Source organism: Eretmochelys imbricata, chromosome 2 (genome assembly GCF_965152235.1).
Source record: "Eretmochelys imbricata isolate rEreImb1 chromosome 2, rEreImb1.hap1, whole genome shotgun sequence".
Lineage (NCBI taxonomy): Eukaryota > Metazoa > Chordata > Testudines > Cheloniidae > Eretmochelys > Eretmochelys imbricata.
In genome coordinates this window covers 210,288,298-210,309,780 of record NC_135573.1, presented here as the reverse complement: position 1 = coordinate 210,309,780, position 21,483 = coordinate 210,288,298, and the positions used below count along the sequence as shown (strand labels likewise).

General features: G+C 38.5%; 1 protein-coding gene across 1 annotated transcript in view; it reads left to right on the top strand.

The window, feature by feature from the left end:
• Nucleotides 1-21,483, top strand: part of DNAH11 (dynein axonemal heavy chain 11) — a 293,766-nt gene that overhangs the window by 115,108 nt on the left and 157,175 nt on the right. The window contains exons 39-46 of the mRNA XM_077808745.1: nt 2,960-3,037; nt 3,947-4,079; nt 4,709-4,836; nt 5,891-6,039; nt 8,722-8,872; nt 11,171-11,302; nt 12,683-12,856; nt 15,804-16,008. Coding sequence (XP_077664871.1) covers nt 2,960-3,037; nt 3,947-4,079; nt 4,709-4,836; nt 5,891-6,039; nt 8,722-8,872; nt 11,171-11,302; nt 12,683-12,856; nt 15,804-16,008 — 1,150 coding nt within the window. The remainder of the gene's footprint in view (nt 1-2,959; nt 3,038-3,946; nt 4,080-4,708; nt 4,837-5,890; nt 6,040-8,721; nt 8,873-11,170; nt 11,303-12,682; nt 12,857-15,803; nt 16,009-21,483) is intronic.

Sequence of the window (21,483 nt, the reverse complement as noted above, 5' to 3'; positions counted from 1 at the left end):
TGGTAATAGGCAATACATCTGCTATGCACTACTGTGATGCTATCTAAAGGGGAAGGTGACCATCTACACTAATATAGTCACCACTTTTACAAAATTGTAGTAAATCTTGTTCACAGTATGCCTTCTGAAGTATCATTGGAAAAGTTGTAATCTGCTGAATATTATTATCTGGTTATAATGTACATCTCGACATTGTGTGTGGAATTATGAGATTTTGCTATATGGTTTTTAACTAAAACATGTTTGTGAGTATGAGAAACGCTCACAGGTTAGCTCTTCAGGAATAACAAATGAACTCTAAACAAGAGCCCCTGCATGTTGTCCCTGAGGATGCCCCAAATGGCACATATGGAAAATGTGCAAGCAGAAATTTGCAATTCATATGAAGAATGATGGCAGAGCATATATGCTGTGATGGCAGAGCATATATGCTGTGGAACTGCTTGATTCCATAACACCACAAGGATTTTTCCAGCAAAAAGGGTACAGATTAAAAGAGGGAGAACAAAGGCCCTGGCCACCTCTTTCCTACTTCATCTTTGGACTGTTGAATTCTGACCAGAGGAAATTTTGAACAAAAGAACCGAGGTCCCCAAAAACTATTTGGGCAACCCAGAGAGACTTATAGAAAGTTAGCAGATTTAACATCCATGCTAACATTTTGGAATACATACTTTGATCCACCTGTAATGTATTTTATTGGCTTTAACTTTTTAGTAACTGTTTTTTTTTTTTTCATAGTTAATAAATCTTCAGTTAGCTCACTAAAGGATTGGCTACAGCTTTGTGTTTGGTGTAAGGTCCTGAGGATCCATTGACTTGGATAAGTGACTGGCCCCCTGGAGCTGGAAGAACCTAATGTGTGCTGATTTTTGGTTTTAATAACCTGTCATCACAGAAGTCCAGTTTGTCTGGGTGGTAATATAGGCTGGATTGTCGAAGGGGACTGTCTGTGGCTCCATGTTAAGCTAGTTATAGTGATCCAGGAGCATACATTTGTTGCTGGTTTGTTTAAATCTAATTATAGAATATACCATGTGGGGGTGTCTGCCCAGTTTTTGGATAGTCTGACCTGAGATTGGCCCTCTCAGCTGTGATCCATACCAGACATGGTGACAACTATGTCAACAAATAAGGGGCTACTTACTCTACTCTCCTTTTGTGCAGAGGCAATCAAGTTATGGGATTGGTGCATTCTTCAAAATGTTTATCTGGTGGCCCTGCGTTTAGCATGGAAGAACTTCTGAGTTGCAGATTGTCTCTGTAGAGACAATTCTAAGATTCATGAGTGGTCCCTAAAGGATCAGTTTGTTCAGAAGATATTTTCCAGTTGGAGTTAACCAGAAGTGAAGCTGTTCGCAATGAGGTTCAACAAAAAGTGTTGCCTCTTCTGCTCCAGAGTGAGCAGGGACAGTCAATTCATATCATATGCTTTTCTTCTGCAGTGGGGAGAGGGCCTGATGTATGCTTTTCATCCTTTCCATTAATCCATAAGGTTGCAAGGAAGATACATCAGGACAGTGCGAGGATGATTCTCATTGCCCTGGCTTGGTCACATCAGTGATTTACCGATCTGCCTCCTCTGTCTGGCAGAGCCTTCGTGCATCTTCCTGTTTCTCCAGATCCGCTCTCTCAGCAAGAGGGCAGGATCCTTCATCCACACCTGCAGTCCCTTCACTTGACGGTGTGGGCAATCAGACTTCAACTTTGTCTACTTTTGAACAGTTGTGTTCTTTGTCTGTGTAGGATGTACTACTTAATTCTAGAGAGCATGTCTACCAAAAAGTGTTACCACTTGAAATGGCCCAGATATGTAGCTTGGATGAGGAGAAAAGATGATTCTCCTGCCTCAGCTCCCATACCTTGTGTTTTAGAATATTTGATGCACTTAATAGCTGCAGGGTTATCTAACTCATCTCTGAAAGTTCATTTGGCAGCTGTCTCTGCTCATCATTTTTTGTTGGTGGCTGATGGTTGTGCGCAATGTGATGAAGAAATTTATGAAGGGTTTAATCTAATGTGCATCCCACTATGAGAAATCCTTTCCTTTCCTGGAATCTCAGTTTGGTCTTGGTTACACTTTTATGAAGTCATCTTCTGAACCCTTAGCTGCGTGTTCGTTATAATGCCATTTTAAGAGAGAAATCATAATATTGCCATAATGTCAGTCAAAATGGTGACTGAATTGAATTCCTTGGGGGCTGAACACCTGTTTGTATTTCTTTTCATAAAGATAAGGTGGTTCTTAGGCCTGATTCCAGGTTTTTGTCAAAAGTGGTGTTTGATTTTCACATCAATCAGACAGTTAATCTGCTGCTGTTTTTTTTCCAAAGCCTCATGTGAATAAGGGGGAATCATACTTTGGATACAAAAAGAGCTTGTGTGTATTATTTAGACAGAATTAAATTTGTGAAAAACATCTAAATTATTTATATCGTAGGCTAAGAATCACATGGGTTATTCGGTATCTTCCCAGACTATTTTTAGATGGATTCAACAGGGACTTGTTGAATGTTGCACATTAGCAGAAATTATTGCTGCTATGTTGTTCTAACTCCTAGCACCACTTAACCTGTGATATGTGGTTACTATTCTTCACACCATACAACAAAATGTTTGATCCCCATTCTATAGCCCATGGTATGGTGATGGTTCTCATTTTCTTTTACTAGTCTCCATGATTGTGTAAATCAATTAGTTGGAAAATGAGATTTGTTTTAATTTGTTGAGATATAGTCATTCATCCAAACAAGACTGGGCTTTGCCTACAGCCTTAGAAGGCAAACTCAGTTCCCTTGGGTATACACATTTTTAAGTTAGCTACGAAGGCAACAGTTCATTTTCCTGACTAAGAGAAAAGGTGGGAGGGAGATAATATGTGGGAAATAATTAGTGTCTTGGTGATAATGGGAGGACAGGAAAACAAAACCATTAGCTGTGTACTAATTCTGTTTGGCAGGTTGTTCAGCTGGAGGAGCTTCTGGCAGTGTGTCACTCTGTCTTTGTGGTGGGAAATGCAGGCACAGGAAAGAGCACGGTACAGTAGATGGCACATTTTCTGTCTGTCTTTTTTTTTTTTATAAAGAGTATTTCATTAGTTCACAGAGAAAAATATTCTCTTCCCTTCAGGCTGCAATATGATACCATATTGCTCAGGCATTCCCAGCAGCAGGGGTATGAAGTGCAATCACAAATCTCAATGTTAAAATGTAGGGTTTGTCTCCTACGTATTACTTGCATGACTCAAAATGAGAATAGTCATGGCAATGCATAATGGAAACTATATTTGGCAAATAGGTTTGAATGTATGTTTTGGAGGGTGTAGTTAGATTACTAGCCAGGAAGAGTGAGGTCAATGTTTCTTTGTTCCCAAAGTAGTAGCTGAATATTTTTGGAAGATGATACTCTTACATCTCAGCTGCTACGTTTTGACAGTCATCGTATAGTGCCATGTTTTTTCAATATTATGGTCCTTTAGATAGTAAGCAAAACTAGATGCCCTGGTCATTACTGTATATTATCCCCATTTTACCCAAAGGAATCTGAGGCACAGAGAGAGATTAATTGATTTGCCTAAAGTCACACATGGAGTCTCTGGTGGAGCTGGGAACTAAATCCAGATTTCTTGAGTCGTAGTTCAGTGGTTTGACTACAAGTCTATCCTCATCCAAGCTTCTCCATTGGACCAGCTTCCTGTGGTTTACCAGAGTGAATCCTTAGCAGGATTGTCAAACCAGGATTCCTACTGGTCACTTTTATCTGTTTGGTGGGAGGGTGGTGGTAAAGTAGGGCAGAGAGGAGGGAGCTCAGGGAAACCAAGACAGCTGTGGATGAGAGTTGACAGATCTGTCATTATTAACAAATGATAAAGAAGCTAGAAACTTTTTGTTTGAGGTTCAGTGACTAAGTCACATGCGTTGATCTTTTTTTCTCTCCTGCCCTTCAGGTTCTGAGAACTCTGAACCGAACATATGTGAACATGAAACAAAAGCTTGTGTGGAATGACCTAAACCCAAAAGCTGTGACCACTGACGAGCTGTTTGGTTTTATACATCATGCAACCCGGGAATGGAAAGATGGCTAGTAGCAGTTAACATTACTTTCATCGCTAAGATCTATACAGTCCTCCACCAGGAAAAAACAAAACAAATATGGAGCATACCTACCAGCCAAGGAGTCCAGAGCAATGAGGGTTTCCTGTATATTTCCATGCAATGAGATTTGGGGTCAGGGCAAGGGTAATGGCAATGGAAAGAGAAGAGAGTAATTGATTCCTTGCTATGTGAATCCTCTGGCCAGTTCCCAGCTGCAGAACAGGGGTGCTGAAGTAGAGGAGAGAGATCCTGCGGGCTGTTGCAGTGTCTCAGCAACTTTCTCCCTAGCTCCCATGGAGCCTCCGTACCTAGCCCACATAATGAGGATTGATGCAGTGGAAAGGGTCTCCTGCTCAAACAGTATTATCATGCAGTCACACCAGAAATCAGCCATTTTTATAGCCAGTTAATTTGCTGTATAACCTGCTCACTGAGCCTATTTCCTCTTTAATTTGAATGGCTGTTTAATAAGCAACTAGAAGGAAACCAGTTCTTACATTGTTACAAAATCTTTTGTGTTATTAATGATGCAGTAATATTTCAGGAATATTTGTTTCAAAAGGTTGTATTGAAGCACCATATTGATTTGGATTTTATTTAAACACAATTTGCAGGTCTCTTCTCATCTCTTCTAAGAGAGCAGGCTAATATTACCCAGGATGGGCCAAAATGGATCGTCCTAGATGGAGATATAGATCCTATGTGGACTGAGTCACTCAATACTGTCATGGATGATAACAAGGTGAGTAACAGGAAAAAAACATCCAAAAATATTTAAATAAATGGTATTCTATTATTGTTTAATAGTGTGATTAATTGCAATAAATTTTTTAATTGCATAATAGCCCTAATTTTAACCCTTCCCTTTTTATCTTCATTATTGCTAATTAGTGCAATGCCAGTTGGTAACAACCTTATCTCTTTCATATCTGATCCTACACAATGGAGATGTTTAAAGTCATTCTGTCTACACTGTAAAGGTATATGCACCTCTCAGTGAATATGTATGTGTAATGGAGGTTACAAATGTACTCAAAGCATCAGCCAAAATCTAGTAATTATATTAACATTAATTATTTGCATTTGCAGAGTGCTTTTTCCTTCAAAACTCTAAAGCAATTTTACACGCATTCATGAATTAAGCCCAACAACACTGCTATGAGGTTGGAAGTATTATTACACCTGATGCACAGAAATTGTAAGTGACTTGCCTGATCAAGTTAGCAAGAGAGACAGGAATAGGATAGAAACCTCTGACTCCCAGTCCTGTACTCTAATTATGTTTGCTACAGTGCAAGAAAAACAACAGTGTTTGCTACAAGAAATGCTACAATGTAGTTAAATACATTCTAAACTTAATTTTACAGACATTATTGTAGCTCATACCTGACTTTTAAACACTCTTCTTTTTTTAAGATTAAATGAAGTGAAAATTATCTTGAAGTGTAATAATTATCTTGAATATATACACACCACTGAAAATAAACCTATATAGATTCTGCTGTTTATAAAAATTAACTGAACTGTCAAGCATATGGTATGCCATAAAGTGTGGTCTCTAATTTATGCTCCAATGTGTTTTTTAAAACAAATATCATGGCCTTAAATTTTAAATTTGGAAGAATCCTATCATGTCCAGATTCATTCTGAAGGGTGTGTGTGCGTGCAAATATGTGCTATAAATATACCTGAAATCTACATAGGTCTATAATTTGTACAGGCCTATTCATGATATATGCTTGTTAGAATGTATGTCTTAAGTTGCTTTTGTTCAGTGCTTTACTGGTGATGTTTAGGTCCTGACCCTTGCCAGCAATGAACGTGTCCCTCTGACTCCATCGATGAGGCTGCTGTTTGAGATACACCATTTAAAAACTGCTACCCCAGCTACAGTGTCTAGAGCAGGTATTCTTTATGTAAACCCCCAGGATCTTGGTTGGAATCCGTGAGTATTTTATCTTTTGAAGATACCTTCAAAAAATGATAAAACAATATTATTAGTTAGTTTAATAGCAATAGAACCCATTAATTTACATGATAATTTAATATTATTTACTATACATAGATACTTGTACACATGCATGTGTATGCACACTCAGTTAAAAATTTTCAGCATTGGGATTATCTGTTCCATATTTTATATATCCTTTACATCCCTGGTTTAGTTGTCCGTCTCAATCTGGGCTGTTCTGAATCTGATTCTCAGCTATTTACAGTGCAGGCTTGGCAGCTGCAAGAGGTAGGTCTCAAGCAGTGAACTGACTAGATACACTAGAGGCATCTGTCAGCCTTTTGTAACTATCCCCTTGTTTTGCTCCACTGATATCTGTTACGGAAAGTACAGTCATGAGAGGTGCCAGATCAACTTCCCGTTTGTCTTCTGAATCATGTTTTTCCCTTCTTTGATTTATTTTAGAGTCATAATTCTGTGAAAATTGATTACAAAAACTGTGTGCGTGCAGTCAAAATTTGAAATTTCAATGATAACTTTTGATGGAAAAATTGAAATTTGGGAAATTCCTACTGTCTCTAATTTGTATTACAGTAGCGCCTAGCAGCCACTCCTGAAATTGGGTCCTCATTATGCTCGGTGCTGTACAAACATATATTATAAGTGTTGTCCCAGAAGAAATATAGTGAACATGAGAATTTAATGTAAATAGTGGGAGGTTGGTCTAGGTATGCAAGATGTCCAACAAGGAGAATGAGTATTGGTGGGTTAACATTAACGTATGGATACAGTGCTAGACTAATAATCTCACAGTAACAATTGAGGAGTATTGAGATGGGTCTGGGAGGGTATCAGAGTGGCCAATCTAACATAATATGGTCATACCAGTTTAGAGAACATTTGATTAATATTCCTGAACATCCATCCCTCAATGTGCGTTTAGAAGCATTTACAGTGGACAAATCAGATCTTTCCCCCAAATGTTTATCAGTAGCTCCAAACATGTGATGAGTCCAGCCTCAGGTCCATGTCATGATTAGCATCATGTTAAGGAAGTTTTACTTATCCATTGTGGAAGGAGCTAGAGGATGAGTAAGTGTCTCTCTGCTACCTGTAGATATATTATGCTTTTCCAGTTAGGACGTATGTTACGAACGATACTGAAAATAATTCTAATAAGTTAAATGTAACTCGGACAAAACTGAATAATGTATAAAATGTGGATATTTGTATTTACAAATGGCCTCTTCTGTAAAATATAAGGCCAAATGCTAGCCTTAGCTCCAGCAGTTTTGTGCTGTTCCATCTGCATGACAGCAACCAGAAAATTGCCTGGGGCTCACATAGTTATGTCACCCTCTTCCCTACCCTCCCTAAAGGAGAGGATGTGGCCAAGGAAAGAGGGCATAGTTGGGTGTCACTCTGCTCAGCTGCCACAACAGCCCTTTGGGATGCAATGGTTACGATGAGATCTGCTAAAGCAAGTGCAGCTGCAATGGATCTGGAACAGTGAAGTGGCAAAGTCAGCAGATGATACAAAATTATTCAAGATGGTTAAGTCCAAAGCAGGGAGTGAGGCTTTACAAAAGGATCTCACAAAACTGGGTGACTGAGCAACTAAATGGCAGATGAAATTCAATGTTAATAAGTGCAAAGCAATGGAAAAAATAATTCCAACTGTAATATACAACGAAGGGTTCTAAATTAACTATTACTACCCAAAAAAGAGAACTTGGAGTCACTGGCTATAGTTCTCTGAAAACTTCAGCTCAGCATACAGCAGTGGGAAAAATGGCTAACCGTATTTTAGGAACTACTAGGAAAGGGATAAAAAATAAGATAGGAAATATCATAGTGTCACTATATGAATCCATGGTGCACCCACACCTTGAATCATGGGTGCAGTTCTGATTGCCCCTTTTCAAAAAAGGTTCATAGAAGGGCATCTAAGATGGTCAGGAGTATGGAATGGCTTCCATACTAGGAGACACAAAAAATATTAGGTTATTCGGCTGAGAAAAGAAATGACTAAGGATATATGATAGAGGTCTATGATATGGTGTGGAAAAAGTGAATACAGAAGTGTTATTTATCTTTTCACCCAATACAAAACTGGAGTCAGCCAATGAAATTGGTTGACAGCAGGTTTAATACAAACAACGAAGTACTTTTTCACACAATGCACAATTAACCTGTGGAACTCATTGTCATGGGATGTTGTCATGGCCAAAAGTATAACTGGGTTCAAAAAAGAACTGGCTAAGTTAATGGAGAATAGGTCCATCAATGGCTATTTACCAAGATAGTCAGAGACACAACCCCATGTGCTAGGTGACCCTAAACCTCTGACTACCAGAAGCTGCGAATGGAAGATGGGGTACATCACTTCATAATTGTCCTGTTCTTAACTGTCCCCCTAAAGCTCTGATACAGTCTGCTGTCTGAGACAGAACACTGGGCAAGATGGACTATGGTCTGACCTGGTATGGCAGCTCTTGTTCTTATGGTGCTGGCAACACTTGTGTACTGTTCCAAGCACTACTGTGTGTGGACAAGGGGTACATCACAAGTGTGTAGTGTTGCAAGGGCCTGACTTTAATCTCAGGAAAGCTATTGTGTGTTGGACTTCTCTGGTCTCCCCTACAAAATCTGGTATCTTTCTGTTGTGTTTTGCAGGTATGTTGCCAGTTGGATAGAAACAAGAAGTCACCAATCTGAAAAAGCTAATTTAACTATCCTCTTTGATAAATATGTGCCTCCCTGCTTAGAGCAGCTCAGAACAAGCTTTAAAACTATCACCCCTATTCCTGAGAATAGCATGGTGCAGGTATGCATTAGAATTATATTAAAATATAGGTCAGTAAGTATAGACAACAAAATTCCTGAAATCTATTCTGAATATGCAATCTTATTTTTGGTGCACATGAAGGAAAGCTGTTAAAATAGGTGTGCGTCTGGAAATTGTGTAAAGTTAATAGGTTTTAAATTTATTTTACAGAAAAATTAAGTGTCAAAAATGGACACATTTTTAGAGTCCCACTTCTTTCCATAATTACTGGGAGTGGGGAAGGAGGCAGTGATCCAAAAATGTTCTTCTTCTGGGTCCACTCTAACAAGAAGAACTATTTAGGGATTACGACACTGGACTGAGATCCAGGACATCTGAGTTCTAATCTTGCCTCTGCCACAGACTTCTTGTGTGACCTTGGGCAGGTCATTTAATCTGTCTGTGCTTCCATTTTGCATCTCTAAAATGGGGATAATAGTTCCCAACCTCACAGGGGTGTGGATAAATTTATCCACCTTTGTGAGATGCTAAAATACCATAGTGATGGGAACCATATAAACACCTATAAAGAGAGAGAGAAATCCATTGTGTTGATGTCCAGTAAATATAACATTGGTACCAAGTATTGAATGATAGAAGAGGATAAAACTAAACACCGGTTTCCTTCACTGAACACCAGTCAGCCAGCACACACAGCTTTCATGTGAGTCATCTTTACAACTCTGAATCTTTTAAATGATCATGAGGCAGGGTTCATGTGGGGAAAAAAGTGTATGGCCATATAATAAGAGTGCATCCTAACCTATACACCTGCACTTTGTCATTTTCTAAATTTCAAATGCTCCACTTTGTACGTTTGTAAAACTGGGTGGGGAAATTTTGACAGAACCACATTCCACTGGTATATATGGTTCTATTGAAATTGAAATGCTTGGCCAAAATTTTGTTTTGGAAGAAAGACAGGAAAAAAAAGAAGTCCTGACAATGAATGTCAAAACATTCTATTTTGACATTTTTATAACTAAAAGTTTCAATTTTTCGTTTTGAAACTACTTTTTATCTACAAAATGTATTTGTATTCTATATTATAATTTTGTCCAAGTGAAATGTTTGGACACAAAAAGAGAATGTTTGGGATTTTCCTTTTCAGAGAATTTCAAAATGTTTGGTTTTCATTCCAATTTGGAATGAAGCCAAATCTTTAAATCCTTCCTGAAATGGAACTTCCACTCTCTGCACAGATCTGTTTGTAACCTTAATGTTGTTTTAAGGTAGTCTTTCTGCATGCAATAGTAAGTTGATTGCATGGGTAGCTTGAAATTATTCTGCAAAAAGCATAACGAGTTATACAATATTTATGTATTTTTGTTGTGTGATTTTTATATGTTGATCAGTTTGTCTTTAGGAATAAATTGGAAAATGTTCCTGAACATGAATTCTTTCTCTATAGTCTGAATGCATAATAAGGGTTTTTAGACTTCCCCATTGTTTCCAGCAAAGAGGTTCTGTCCTGTCACACATGGGATGTTCTTAACTCTTTCCTTTCAAAGGCATGGAATAAAACATCTTTCAATGATGACAAAGTAAGGGGCAGTGTGGATAACTTACTTAAATTTCTTTTATTCTATTCAGAGATTCTGGGTTGTTTTTTACAATTTTGTACAAATAGTGTAGACAGGAAAAAATATTACAAGCAGAAATACCATGCAGCAAAATTCTGTGTCCAAAAGAAACTAAAATGAAAAGTTTCAGAGTAACAGCCGTGTTAGTCTGTATTCGCAAAAAGAAAAGGAGTACTTGTGGCACCTTAGAGACTAACCAATTTTAAAATGAAAAGGTGTTATGAATTAAAAATACAGTAATATATAATCTGAGTAGTCATTTTAGCAGTTTAAAAGAACTCATGGAAATTTCTGTTTTTATTGGAACAACCTTTTGGTGTTTGCTCTTGTGGAAGCTATTTTTATTTTGGTGTATTTAATTTGAAGTACTTGTGTTTAAGTATGGTTTATTCATATGGAGGAGGGTCTTGACTGACTGGCTCTACACAAGGATTCAAGAGTCAGTCAGAGGATTACTTAGTTTGGTTTAATGTACAAGTGGAGAGGAAGATACAGCAGACTGCACAGTTCTCAATGGTAAAATTAGCCTAACAAACTTGTCACTGTGGTTTCTCATTTTTCCTTCTTTAAATGCCAGCCTCCTTTTCTTGCATTATATAGTCATGATTGCAGCATACTTAGTCATCATGTTGCCCCTGAGATTGAGTCACCATCACCACCCTCAGGAGCAAGGATTTAAAGATCACACTCTTCACCACCTTTTTTTTTTTTTTAGACCCTTTGTTCTTTGTTGGATTGTTTGCTGACCCCTGAAAATGTGCCTCCTGACTGCCCAAGAGAGCTCTATGAGATATACTTTGTCTTTGCCTGTGTTTGGGCGTTTGGTGGTGCACTCTTTCGAGATCAGGTACGCTAGAGAGCAGTTTACATAACCAAATTATTTTGCTGTTCATTAAAGAAATATAGGGCTAAATTGTACCTCTTCAGCTAGCAATGGTGCACTGCCCCTGTGGGTGCTCCTGCAAATGATGCATCTGAAGGTCAGAACAGCCCTTATTTATTATTAGGTATTGTAGCTCCTAGGAGCCTCGGTCATGGACAGAGACCCTATTGTGCTAGGGACTGTGCAAACAGAATAAAAAGACTGTCCCTTCCCCAAAGACTGTTCTCTTTATAAACACTGGTGAGACCAGCACTTCCCTCTTATCAGCTCAGCTCTGGTGACACATGACTATGGCTCAGCTTACAATTTTCACCCTGCCCCTCTGCCTGTAGGAGGCTAGCACCATTATCTGCAGTAGCCTGGAGCATGAACTGCACCCACAGAGCGCAATGACTGATACTTGCAAGGGGGCAATATGGGAGTGGAGTATGCTCTCCAGTACATCATGATATATCCTTCCTCTAACTGAGACCATTCCTGAGACCTTTTGTGAGGATCCATCACGTGCTGTGGGTAGGAATGCTCTGTTGGATAATATCCTCAACAAGCATTTAGAAGACTTTTTTTTGGATCAAGATGTCTGCTGGGTCCCGTAATTTCTGCCCAGCCACACCTCTGTATTAAAGATTAACATGACTGAATTGGCTCAGTTTTAATGCAGATAAGGTGCAGTCCCTGTGAGTGTGATGGGGTTTATAATGTCCAAGAGGTAAAGGAGGAACTCACATACACATTAAGAATCAGGAAGTGCCCCAACTGGACTGATAACAGCTGTTATCAAGGCTGTCCCATCAGAAGCCTGGGGAAAGATCTTTCCTTGGAAGAAGAGGCTGACCTCAACAGGTAGAGGGGCCTTGGGGCTCTTTAGAATTCTTTCAGCCTGCCCATGGAAAGTTATTCCTGGACAGTAAAGAAAAAGAGCAAGGGCATGGTTGAAGCAAGTCAGCCCTCGAATCTCATCACTTTTCAAATTTGAGCTACATTTAACTGCTTACTTTTTGGCAGTGAAGTGGGGAATGGGGAAGGTGGGTGGGTTTAATCTGGGGGGCTCCTGATTTCAGCCTTTCAAGGAGTGACGCCAGCTGAGCATCAGCCACTTCAGTCAGAAGGTCCACATGTCCTGAATTAAACACCGTTTGACTGCCCTTGATTACTACAACTGCATTAGGGGGTTATAAACAATCATCAAATTTGTATATGTGTCTGCAGTGTTTGTTTTGAGGTTTTTTTTTTTAATATGCATCTCTATGTACACATTGTAAGAACTTCATGCTGTAGACATAACACAGTAGACCATAATATATTAAATAACTAAATAACAAATAAATTGTAATATTTTTATAGCTTTCAAATTATCAAACTGAATTCAGCTGCTGGTGGCTCAAGGAGATGAAAGCAGTGAAGTTTCCATCCCAGGGTACAATTTTTGATTATTATCTTGACCCAAAGACTAGGAAATTCTTGCCCTGGACTGATAAAGTTCCAAAATTTGATATGGATCCAGAAACACCTTTACAGGTACAATATAAGTGTACTGAAGGCATGCATGGATGAGCACTGTTTTTTGTAGTTTTTTATTTTTATTTTTATAATATCTGAAAATAACATTCTCCAAATATAAGTATTTGGGTAGATCTTTGTTATTGGCTCCATACTCCATATCTGAGTGACTTAGGGATAATAACAACACTTAGCACTTACATACTGCTTTACATTATAAAAGCACTGCACAAACACAAATTAGTTGACACAATACCCCATGAAATAAGTGATTATGATCTTCAATTTCATAGATGAGGAAACTGAGGCACAAAGTCAGTTTAATGAAGTGGCCAACAATATCCAAGTCATTAATGAAAATATTGAATAGCACTGGATCCAGGACAGACCTCTGTGGAACCCCACTAGATAAATCCTCCTCTCCCCAGTTTGATAGCAAACCATTGATAACTATTCTTTGAGAAAAGTGCAAAGAAAGACCACACTCAAAATAGTTATCAATGATCTCTGTCAAACTGGGGGGAGGAGGAGGAAGTATTTAGTGGGGTCCCACAGAGGTCTGTCCTGGGTATGGTACTATTCAATATTTTCATTAATTATTTGGATAATGGAGTGGAGAGCGTGCTTTCATAAAAATGTGTGGATGGGGGGAGGGGTTGCTCACACTTTGGAGGACAGAATTAGAATTCAAAATGACCTTGACAAATTAGCACTTGTCCTATATTCAGTTTCATCATCTTGATTTCAGACCAATTCTCTAAGTACTACACTTAGGAAAGGAAAATGAACTACTACATAATGGGGAAGAACTGGATAAGTGGTAGTATGGCTGAGAAGGATCTGAGGGTTATAGCAAGTCACAAATTGAATGAGTCCACAACGTGATGCAGTTGAGGAGAATCATAGACTTTAAGGTCAGAAGGGACCATTATGATCAAATAGTCTGTCCTCCTGCACAATGCAGGCCACAGAATCTCACCCACCCGCTCCTGTAACAAACCCCTAATCTATGTCCGAGCTATTGAAGTCCTCAAATCGTGGTTTAAAGACTTCAAGGTGCAGAGAATCCTCCAGCAAGTGACCCATGCCCCACGCTGCAGAGGAAGGTGAAAAACCCCCCAGGGCCTCTGTCAATCTGCCCTAGAGGAAAATTGCTTTCTGACCCCAAATATGGCTATCAGCTAAACCCTGAGCATGTGGGCAAGACTCATCAGCTAGACACCTAGGAAAGAATTCTCTGTAGTAACTCAGATCCCACCCCATCTAATGTCCCATCATTAGAAGGCTAATATAATTCTGGGGTGTTTAACAGGAGTGTTGTACCTAAGACATGAGAGGTAATTGTCCCACTCTACTCAGTGCTGGTGAGGCTTCCGCTGGAGTACTGCATCCAGTACTGGATACCACACTTTAAAAAGATGTGAACAAATTGGAGAGAATCCGGAAGAGACTAACAAAAATGATAAAAGGTTTAGAAAACCTGACCTATGAGGAAAGGTTTAAAAAAAAAAAGTTGTTTAGTCTTGAGAAAAGAAGAGTGAGCAGGGTCCTAACATGTTCAAATATGTTAAGGGCTGCTATAAAGAGAATAGTGATCAATTGTTCTCCATTTCCACCGAAGGTAGGACAAAAAAGTAATGGACTTAATCTGCAGGAGCGAGACTTAAATTAGATTTTCTGAAAACTTTTTTAATTATGAAGATAGTTAAACTCTGGAATAGGCTGCCAAGAGAGTTGGGGGAATCCCCGTCATAGGAGGTTTTTAAGAACAGGTTAGACAAACACCTGTCAGGAATGGTCTGGGTGCAATAGGTCCTGCCTCATTGCAGGGGGCTGGTCTTGATGATCTCTTGAGATCTCTTCCAGCCTTACAGTTCTGTGAGTCTGTAATATTGGCAGACTCATAACTACCATCCATCACAACATTAACTCTTCCCCTCCCCAACCTTCTGCACGTGCTCTTTCATCAACTACCTTGTCTCCACACTAATAGTTATGGATAGTTGGTGTGGTGGGAAGCAGTAGGTTTGATTAAGGGGGTGATAAAAGCTGGTGTTCCTAAAAAGGTTGTGGTGGATGGTTTCTGGTATACAGTAGTTGTGTTTGTGGTAAAGTGTGTGCCTCTGGGTGGAGGAGTAGAAAGCATGTACTACTAGTTACCTTAATTTTTAATGTCCTTATTTTGTGTGGTTTTGTATCTGATATGTTATGTGTGTAACAATCTAAAATGGATCACAACAATTTTTTGTGTGTATTAATTTCCTAGGGGTTTTTTAAATGCTTAAATGAGAGTAGGATTATTATGAGGCGGGGTGGACATGTGGGGAAATAGAAGTGTGCAGCTGCTAATGAAAAATAGTTTAATCTATTAGCAGCCACACAAAACTTCTTTGTTGTAGGATAAAGTCTGACAGAAAAGCGTAGCTCTTGTAGAAGGAAAAAAAGGTTTTGTCTGACAGAGAAGATTTTATGGGCTCATAGTGCAGAAAGCTTATCCATTGGCAACCAATGGAACATTCTTTTTACGATGAATAACAGCCAAAAATTAATATAAATCCAAATTTAAAAAACCCTAACCATTGCACTAGATCTATTCAACATTCACCTTTCTACTAATTTTTTTGTAGATAGTGGTTTTTTAAATATTGGCTAGATTTCAGCTAGAGTCCAATTTCAAAGACTTCCTATTAAAAACTGAGGGGGGAAAAAAGTATTCAGAACATTCAAAGGGCATAAAACTTAATCCTGTGTGAAATTTCACATCAATAATCTTGTTACATTTAGAGAAAAGCAGAAAGTTATGTCCCATTTTAAGCCTGTTTAAAATTCCACCCAAGCTATATATATGTGGCCACTACCAGCTATCTCCATAATATTTTTTAAAGAGCCCCGAAAAGATCACTTGTGTCGTATTAACGTAAGCAAGAAGTAAAAACTGTTGCTACTCTTTCTCTTGATGTTTCAGGCAGTCCTTGTTCACACATCTGAGACCACACGTCTTAGATACTTTACTGATTTGCTGCTGGAGAAAGGCAAACCAGTCATGCTTGTTGGAAATGCAGGAGTAGGAAAAACAGTATTTGTAGGGGATAGACTTGCTGCTTTCTCTGATGATTACACGGTGTCTAATGTTCCCTTCAACTACTACACTACGTCATCGGAGCTACAAAGTAAGTCTCTCATAAATATTACAATATAAGAAACCTGGATAATTCTTTTGGTGGCAGAGACCAGAATTCAACCAACAGTGCCTATATGATTATTAAGATACTGCATACCTACAAAGTGCCTGGCTGGTACAGTCTGTGTTTTGTCTAAACAAAATGTCTTTCATTAATTATGTATTACAGGATGAGTAATGGGATGTTTAAACTTTTATTTATATAATATGTTAAGTGATTTAGCTCATCTAGACTTTCAGGGAAAATTTTATGCACTCTCTGTTACTGCCAATGGCTCAGATTATCACTAGGGTCTTAAAAACCTCCAGTGAGTATATTTTCTAGGGCTGTCAAGTGATTAAAAAAATTAATCGTGCGATTAATCGCACCGTTAATAATAGAATACCATTTATTTAAATATTTTTGGATGTTTTCTACATTTTCAAATATATTGATTTCAGTTACAACACAGAATATAAAATGTACAGTGCTCACTTTATATTTATTTTTATTACAAATATTTTCACCGTAAAAACCAAAATAAATAATATATTTCAATTCACCTAATACAAATACTGTAGTGGAATCTCTTTATCATGAAAGTTGAACTTACAAATGTAGAATTATGTACAAAAAATAACTGCATTCAAAAATAAAACAATGTAAAACTTTAGAACCTACAAGTCCACTCAGTCTTACTTCAGCCAATCACTCAGACAAACAAGTTTGGTTACAATTTTCAGGAGGTAGTGCTCCCCATGTCTTGTTTACAATGTCACCTGAAACTGAGAACAGACGTTCGCATGGCATTGTTGTAGTCAGTGTCGCAAGATATTTATGTGCTAGATGCGCTAAAGATTCATATGCCCCTTCATGCTACAACCACCATTCCAGAAGACGTGCGTCCATGCTGCTGATGGGTTTTCCTCGATAACGAACCAAAGCAGAGCAGACCGACACCTGTTCATTTTCATCATCTGAGTCAGATGCCACCAGCAGAAGGTTGATTTTCTTTTTTGGTGGTTCAGGTTCTGTAGTTTCTGCATTGGAGTGTTGCTCCTCTAAGACATCTGAAAGCATTCTCCACACCTCATCCCTCTCAGATTTTGGAAGGCACTTCAGATTCTTAAACCTTGGATTGAGTGCTCTCGCTTTCCTTGGAAATCTCACATTGGTACCTTCTTTGCGTTTCGTCAAAACTGCTGTGAAAGTGTTCTGAAAACAAACATGTGCTGGGTCATCATCCAAGGCTGCTATAACATGAAATATATGGCAGAATGTGAGTAAAACAGAACGGGAGACATACAATTCTCCCCCAAGAAGTACAGTCACAAATTTAATTAACGCATTATTTTTTTAACAAGCATCATCAACATGGAAGCATGTCCTCTGGAATGGTGGCTGAAGCATGAAGGGGCATATGAATGTTTACCATAACTGGCACCTTGCAACACTGGCTAAATACCTTGCAACACTGGCTACAAAAGTGCCATGCAAATGCCTGTTCTCACTTTCAGGTGACATTGTAAATAAGAAGCAGACAGCAGCATCTCCTGTAAATGTGAACAAACTTGTTTGTCTTAGCGATTGGCTGAACAAGAAGTAGAATTGAGTGGACTTGTAGGCTCTAAAGTTTTACATTGTTTTGTTTTTGAGTGCAGTTATGTTACAAAAACAAAAATCTACATTTCTAAGTTGCACTTTCATGGTAAAGAGGTTGTACTACAGTACTTGTATGAGGTAAATTGAAAATATTATTTCTTTTGTTTATCATTTTTACAGTGCAAATATTTGTAATAAAAATAATATAAAGTGAGCACTGTACACTTTGTGTTCTGTGTTGTAATAGAAATCAATATATTTGAAAATGTAGAAAACATTCAAAAATATTTAGTAATTTTCAATTGGTATTCTAACAGTGTGATTAATTGCAGTTCATTTTTTTGAGTTAATCATGTGAGTTAATTGCAATTAATTGGCAGCCCTAATATTTTCTCATTGATTTTACCCAGGTTTTCTCCGGGCTTCTGTTGAATACTTCTGTACTAAAGCCAGCTAAACAACTGAGTTATTTTTCAGTTAACCTTGTATCTTACTTTACTGTTCTCTGAAATATTCTTAAATGCAAGTGAACATCGAACCCTAGGATGGATGAATGTACTTTTCTCAAAGAGCAGGATGGAGAGATTTGATTTCTTCCCTCCCTACGCCCCATGCATACGGCCAGATCCTCAGCTGGTGTAAATTGTCATAGCTCCTCTAATGGAGGATCTGTCCCACAAAGTATCAGATATCTTTATTTCATTGTGATTGGTTTACCATTTGCAGCAGAAAACCATGAACAAGGTACTAAAGCACACAGGCATAACACTTTCCTTTGTAAATAGATTCAGATGAAAGGAACTCCTAGGCAACTGCTGCTGAAGGCTATGTATTCTTTGTACAGGAAACTTCTTCAGTAAACCGAAAAATTAGTCAAAGTGACAAGTGTTTACTTGTTGAGTTTCCAAACCAGTCATTAATACCACAGCAGTTAGTCTGCATCAATAGGTGTTGTCATTAAATTAAAACTCCTGTCCTGTATAAACTTAAAGGAATTTGGACCTGTAAAAGTTCATTATAAACTAGGCAAATGCCTTCAGATTTTAAATAACCATTTAAAAACAAGTATGAGTCTTGTTTTTAGGAATTTTAAAAAGAAATGTAAAATAAACAAGCACTTCCATGGCTTATCTAGAGCTCTTCAATCTCCAATGCTGTTCTAAAATCAAGTGCCCCTTACTGAAAATGCTCTACCAGTAACCCCTCACAATTAATTTAAGGGACAATCACACAGCTAATTGAGTATCACATGACAGGTATGGAAACAAGTTTACCTTCCTTTTCAACAGCATGCGATCCTTTTTGCAACCAGCTGTGAATTCAATTCTGTCATCTAGCCCAGACTGTGTGATTTCTGCCTCTTGTGTGATTTCTGGTCTTGTTTAGAGCTGTGTTCTTTCACATACAATACATTGCAGTGATTTATTTTAATTTATTATGTAGCTGTCTTGTATTACTATTGCAAACAATTATTTATGGTCCCAAACCATACAGTTGCTGGAAATTAATATTTTTCAAAGCTGCCTAGGGAATTGGAACATCTAGTTTCCACACATTTTAATGGGACTTTGGCATCCAAATCCCTTAAGCAACATTGAAAAAATGTCAGCTGAAAGGCAAGATAAAGTAGGGAAGTATTCTAAAATTTTTCCCTTGCACACCTTTTCTTTCAAAAGGCAGGCTTTGGCCTTAGAGGTTTTGGAGCAGAAGGCCAGACGCATCACAATTACAGCAGACTTTTCCCAATCCCATGATTATATAGCTTTAAGGGTTCTGAGATTCCTCTGCATCTCTGACTTATCCTTCAATGAACCTCAGTTGTTATTTGTTTACATCTCTCCTCCACACTCAGCAGCCATCCTTCTAGCTGAACTTACTACATGGAATTCCCTTGGGACCCCGTTACCACATTACCTGAATTAGCTAGAAGAGTCATTGTTGACAGACATGAGGCACTCCTTCCCTGTGTCAAGAAACTAAGCGAGCTAACACCAGGATGCACCATCTCCTGATGGAAACCGTAGCAAGTGACTTATTTGTGAGGGGATTTTTTTCAGGCTGTTGGTATTTAAGAAACGAAATGAACTAATATAAGTCAGAATCACAGTAATATCAAGCACCCACACATAGGTACATTGCATTCATGTGTTCCTGTACAAATATAGTTTATTTCCACTTCTATGCAAGCAATCCTAAAAACCCGGTAGAATTTAAAAAAAAAAAAAGTCCTATGCCAACCCTTACATTTTGCTCTCTGCTCTGTTCCTTCATTTGCACAGCCCAATGCAAATGAAGAAACACTACAACACATTAAATAAGGAATTAGCGTAGGTTATCCTATTCATTCTCATTTGCTCTCATTAACCCTACAATCCAGGTGAAAAAACAGTAACTCACAAAGATCAAGTATATGCTTTTTGGGTCACATTTTCAAACAAAAGTGATGCACACACTTTTACCATAACTGTACATATAAATCAAGTAACTGCTTGTGAAAATGGCTAATTCTTGTCATTTGCATGGGCAATGATCTGATTTGTACATATAATCAGCCTAATGTTCTTCATTAAAAAAGATGCTTGCCTGACAGTTTTCTCAAGTGCTTTTGTATGAAACTTGTCATTCATGCTTATATGCATTGAAAAAGTTGATAATCATTGTTTCAGAGTAACAGCCGTGTTAGTCTGTATTCGCAAAAAGAAAAGGAGTACTTGTGGCACCTTAGAGACTAACCAATTTATTTGAGCATGAGCTTTCGTGAGCTACAGCTCACTTCATTGTTTATTTGCTATTCATCTTGGGAAACGTTAAAGTACAATAGTGATTGCATTGCTATATGTTCCAATTATTAATAAACATATTTCACATTTTCTATGAATACATTACAACGTTAATACGTTTTTAAAATTCAAAAGATGATTTTAATAGTCCAGATCCATTTATCATGTGAGGGTGTGAAGCCAGAACTGTTCAGGATATAGCTTTCCAAAGCACCTGGGGAACCATTCCTAATCAATACTGACACTATGGACTAGATTCACAAAGAAATTTAAGCCTGGTGAATATCACTGGGATTTGTCTAGAAAATCATTGGGATTCACAAAGTTTGAGTTTGGTGCCTGGCTTCCTATACAAAGAATGAGGAGAGATGGGCAACTCAAATGGGATTCACAAAAGCCAGCATGCTAGGTGTCTCTGTGCCTAAAATTGCCTAAGGGAAATGCCAAGCTGAGGAGTGTGTGCTAAGCCCCACCCCCTCTGACACAGGTGCCTAAGTCCAAACTGCCTCCCTCCACTTGGGATTCTCAGCTGCCAAGACTCTCTCTTGGCATTAGGCACCTATGCAGTTTTGACGAGAAGCCAAGGTGGGGAGGAAGGAGCTTACTCATAATGTTTACGCCCATGGCTGTGATGCTGTCCTGAAATCTACCACCTCTCAGGTGAGTGCGCTAGCCACTGGGCTGGGGGATATTCTGATGTTGGATTCCCTCCCACTCTCCTGTTGAAGTTGTTTCACTGTAGATAAAAAACATTTAAAAAAATCATTGGAGCATGAGGGATGGGATCTAACCGCCTGACTACAGAGTCATTCTTTTTCTCTCCCCTCACCCCCTCAAAATGGTGAAGCTGTTCCTATGTGGTTAAATAATGAAAGAATCATTGGCCCAGAGAGACAGCAAGCATGAGAAACGAGTTAGACACCTTCAAGATTTGTGAGCCGCTGGGGGGGGTGCTTTGTGAATCCCAGTGAAGCCTGATTCTGTGATTTAGGCACCTAAAGTGGCAGTTAGGCACCTTAGTCCTTTTTGTGAATCTAGCCCTATCTCCTTAGGGAATGTTGCTCAAATCAAATGAATTACTGTAGATTTCTCAACTCATTTT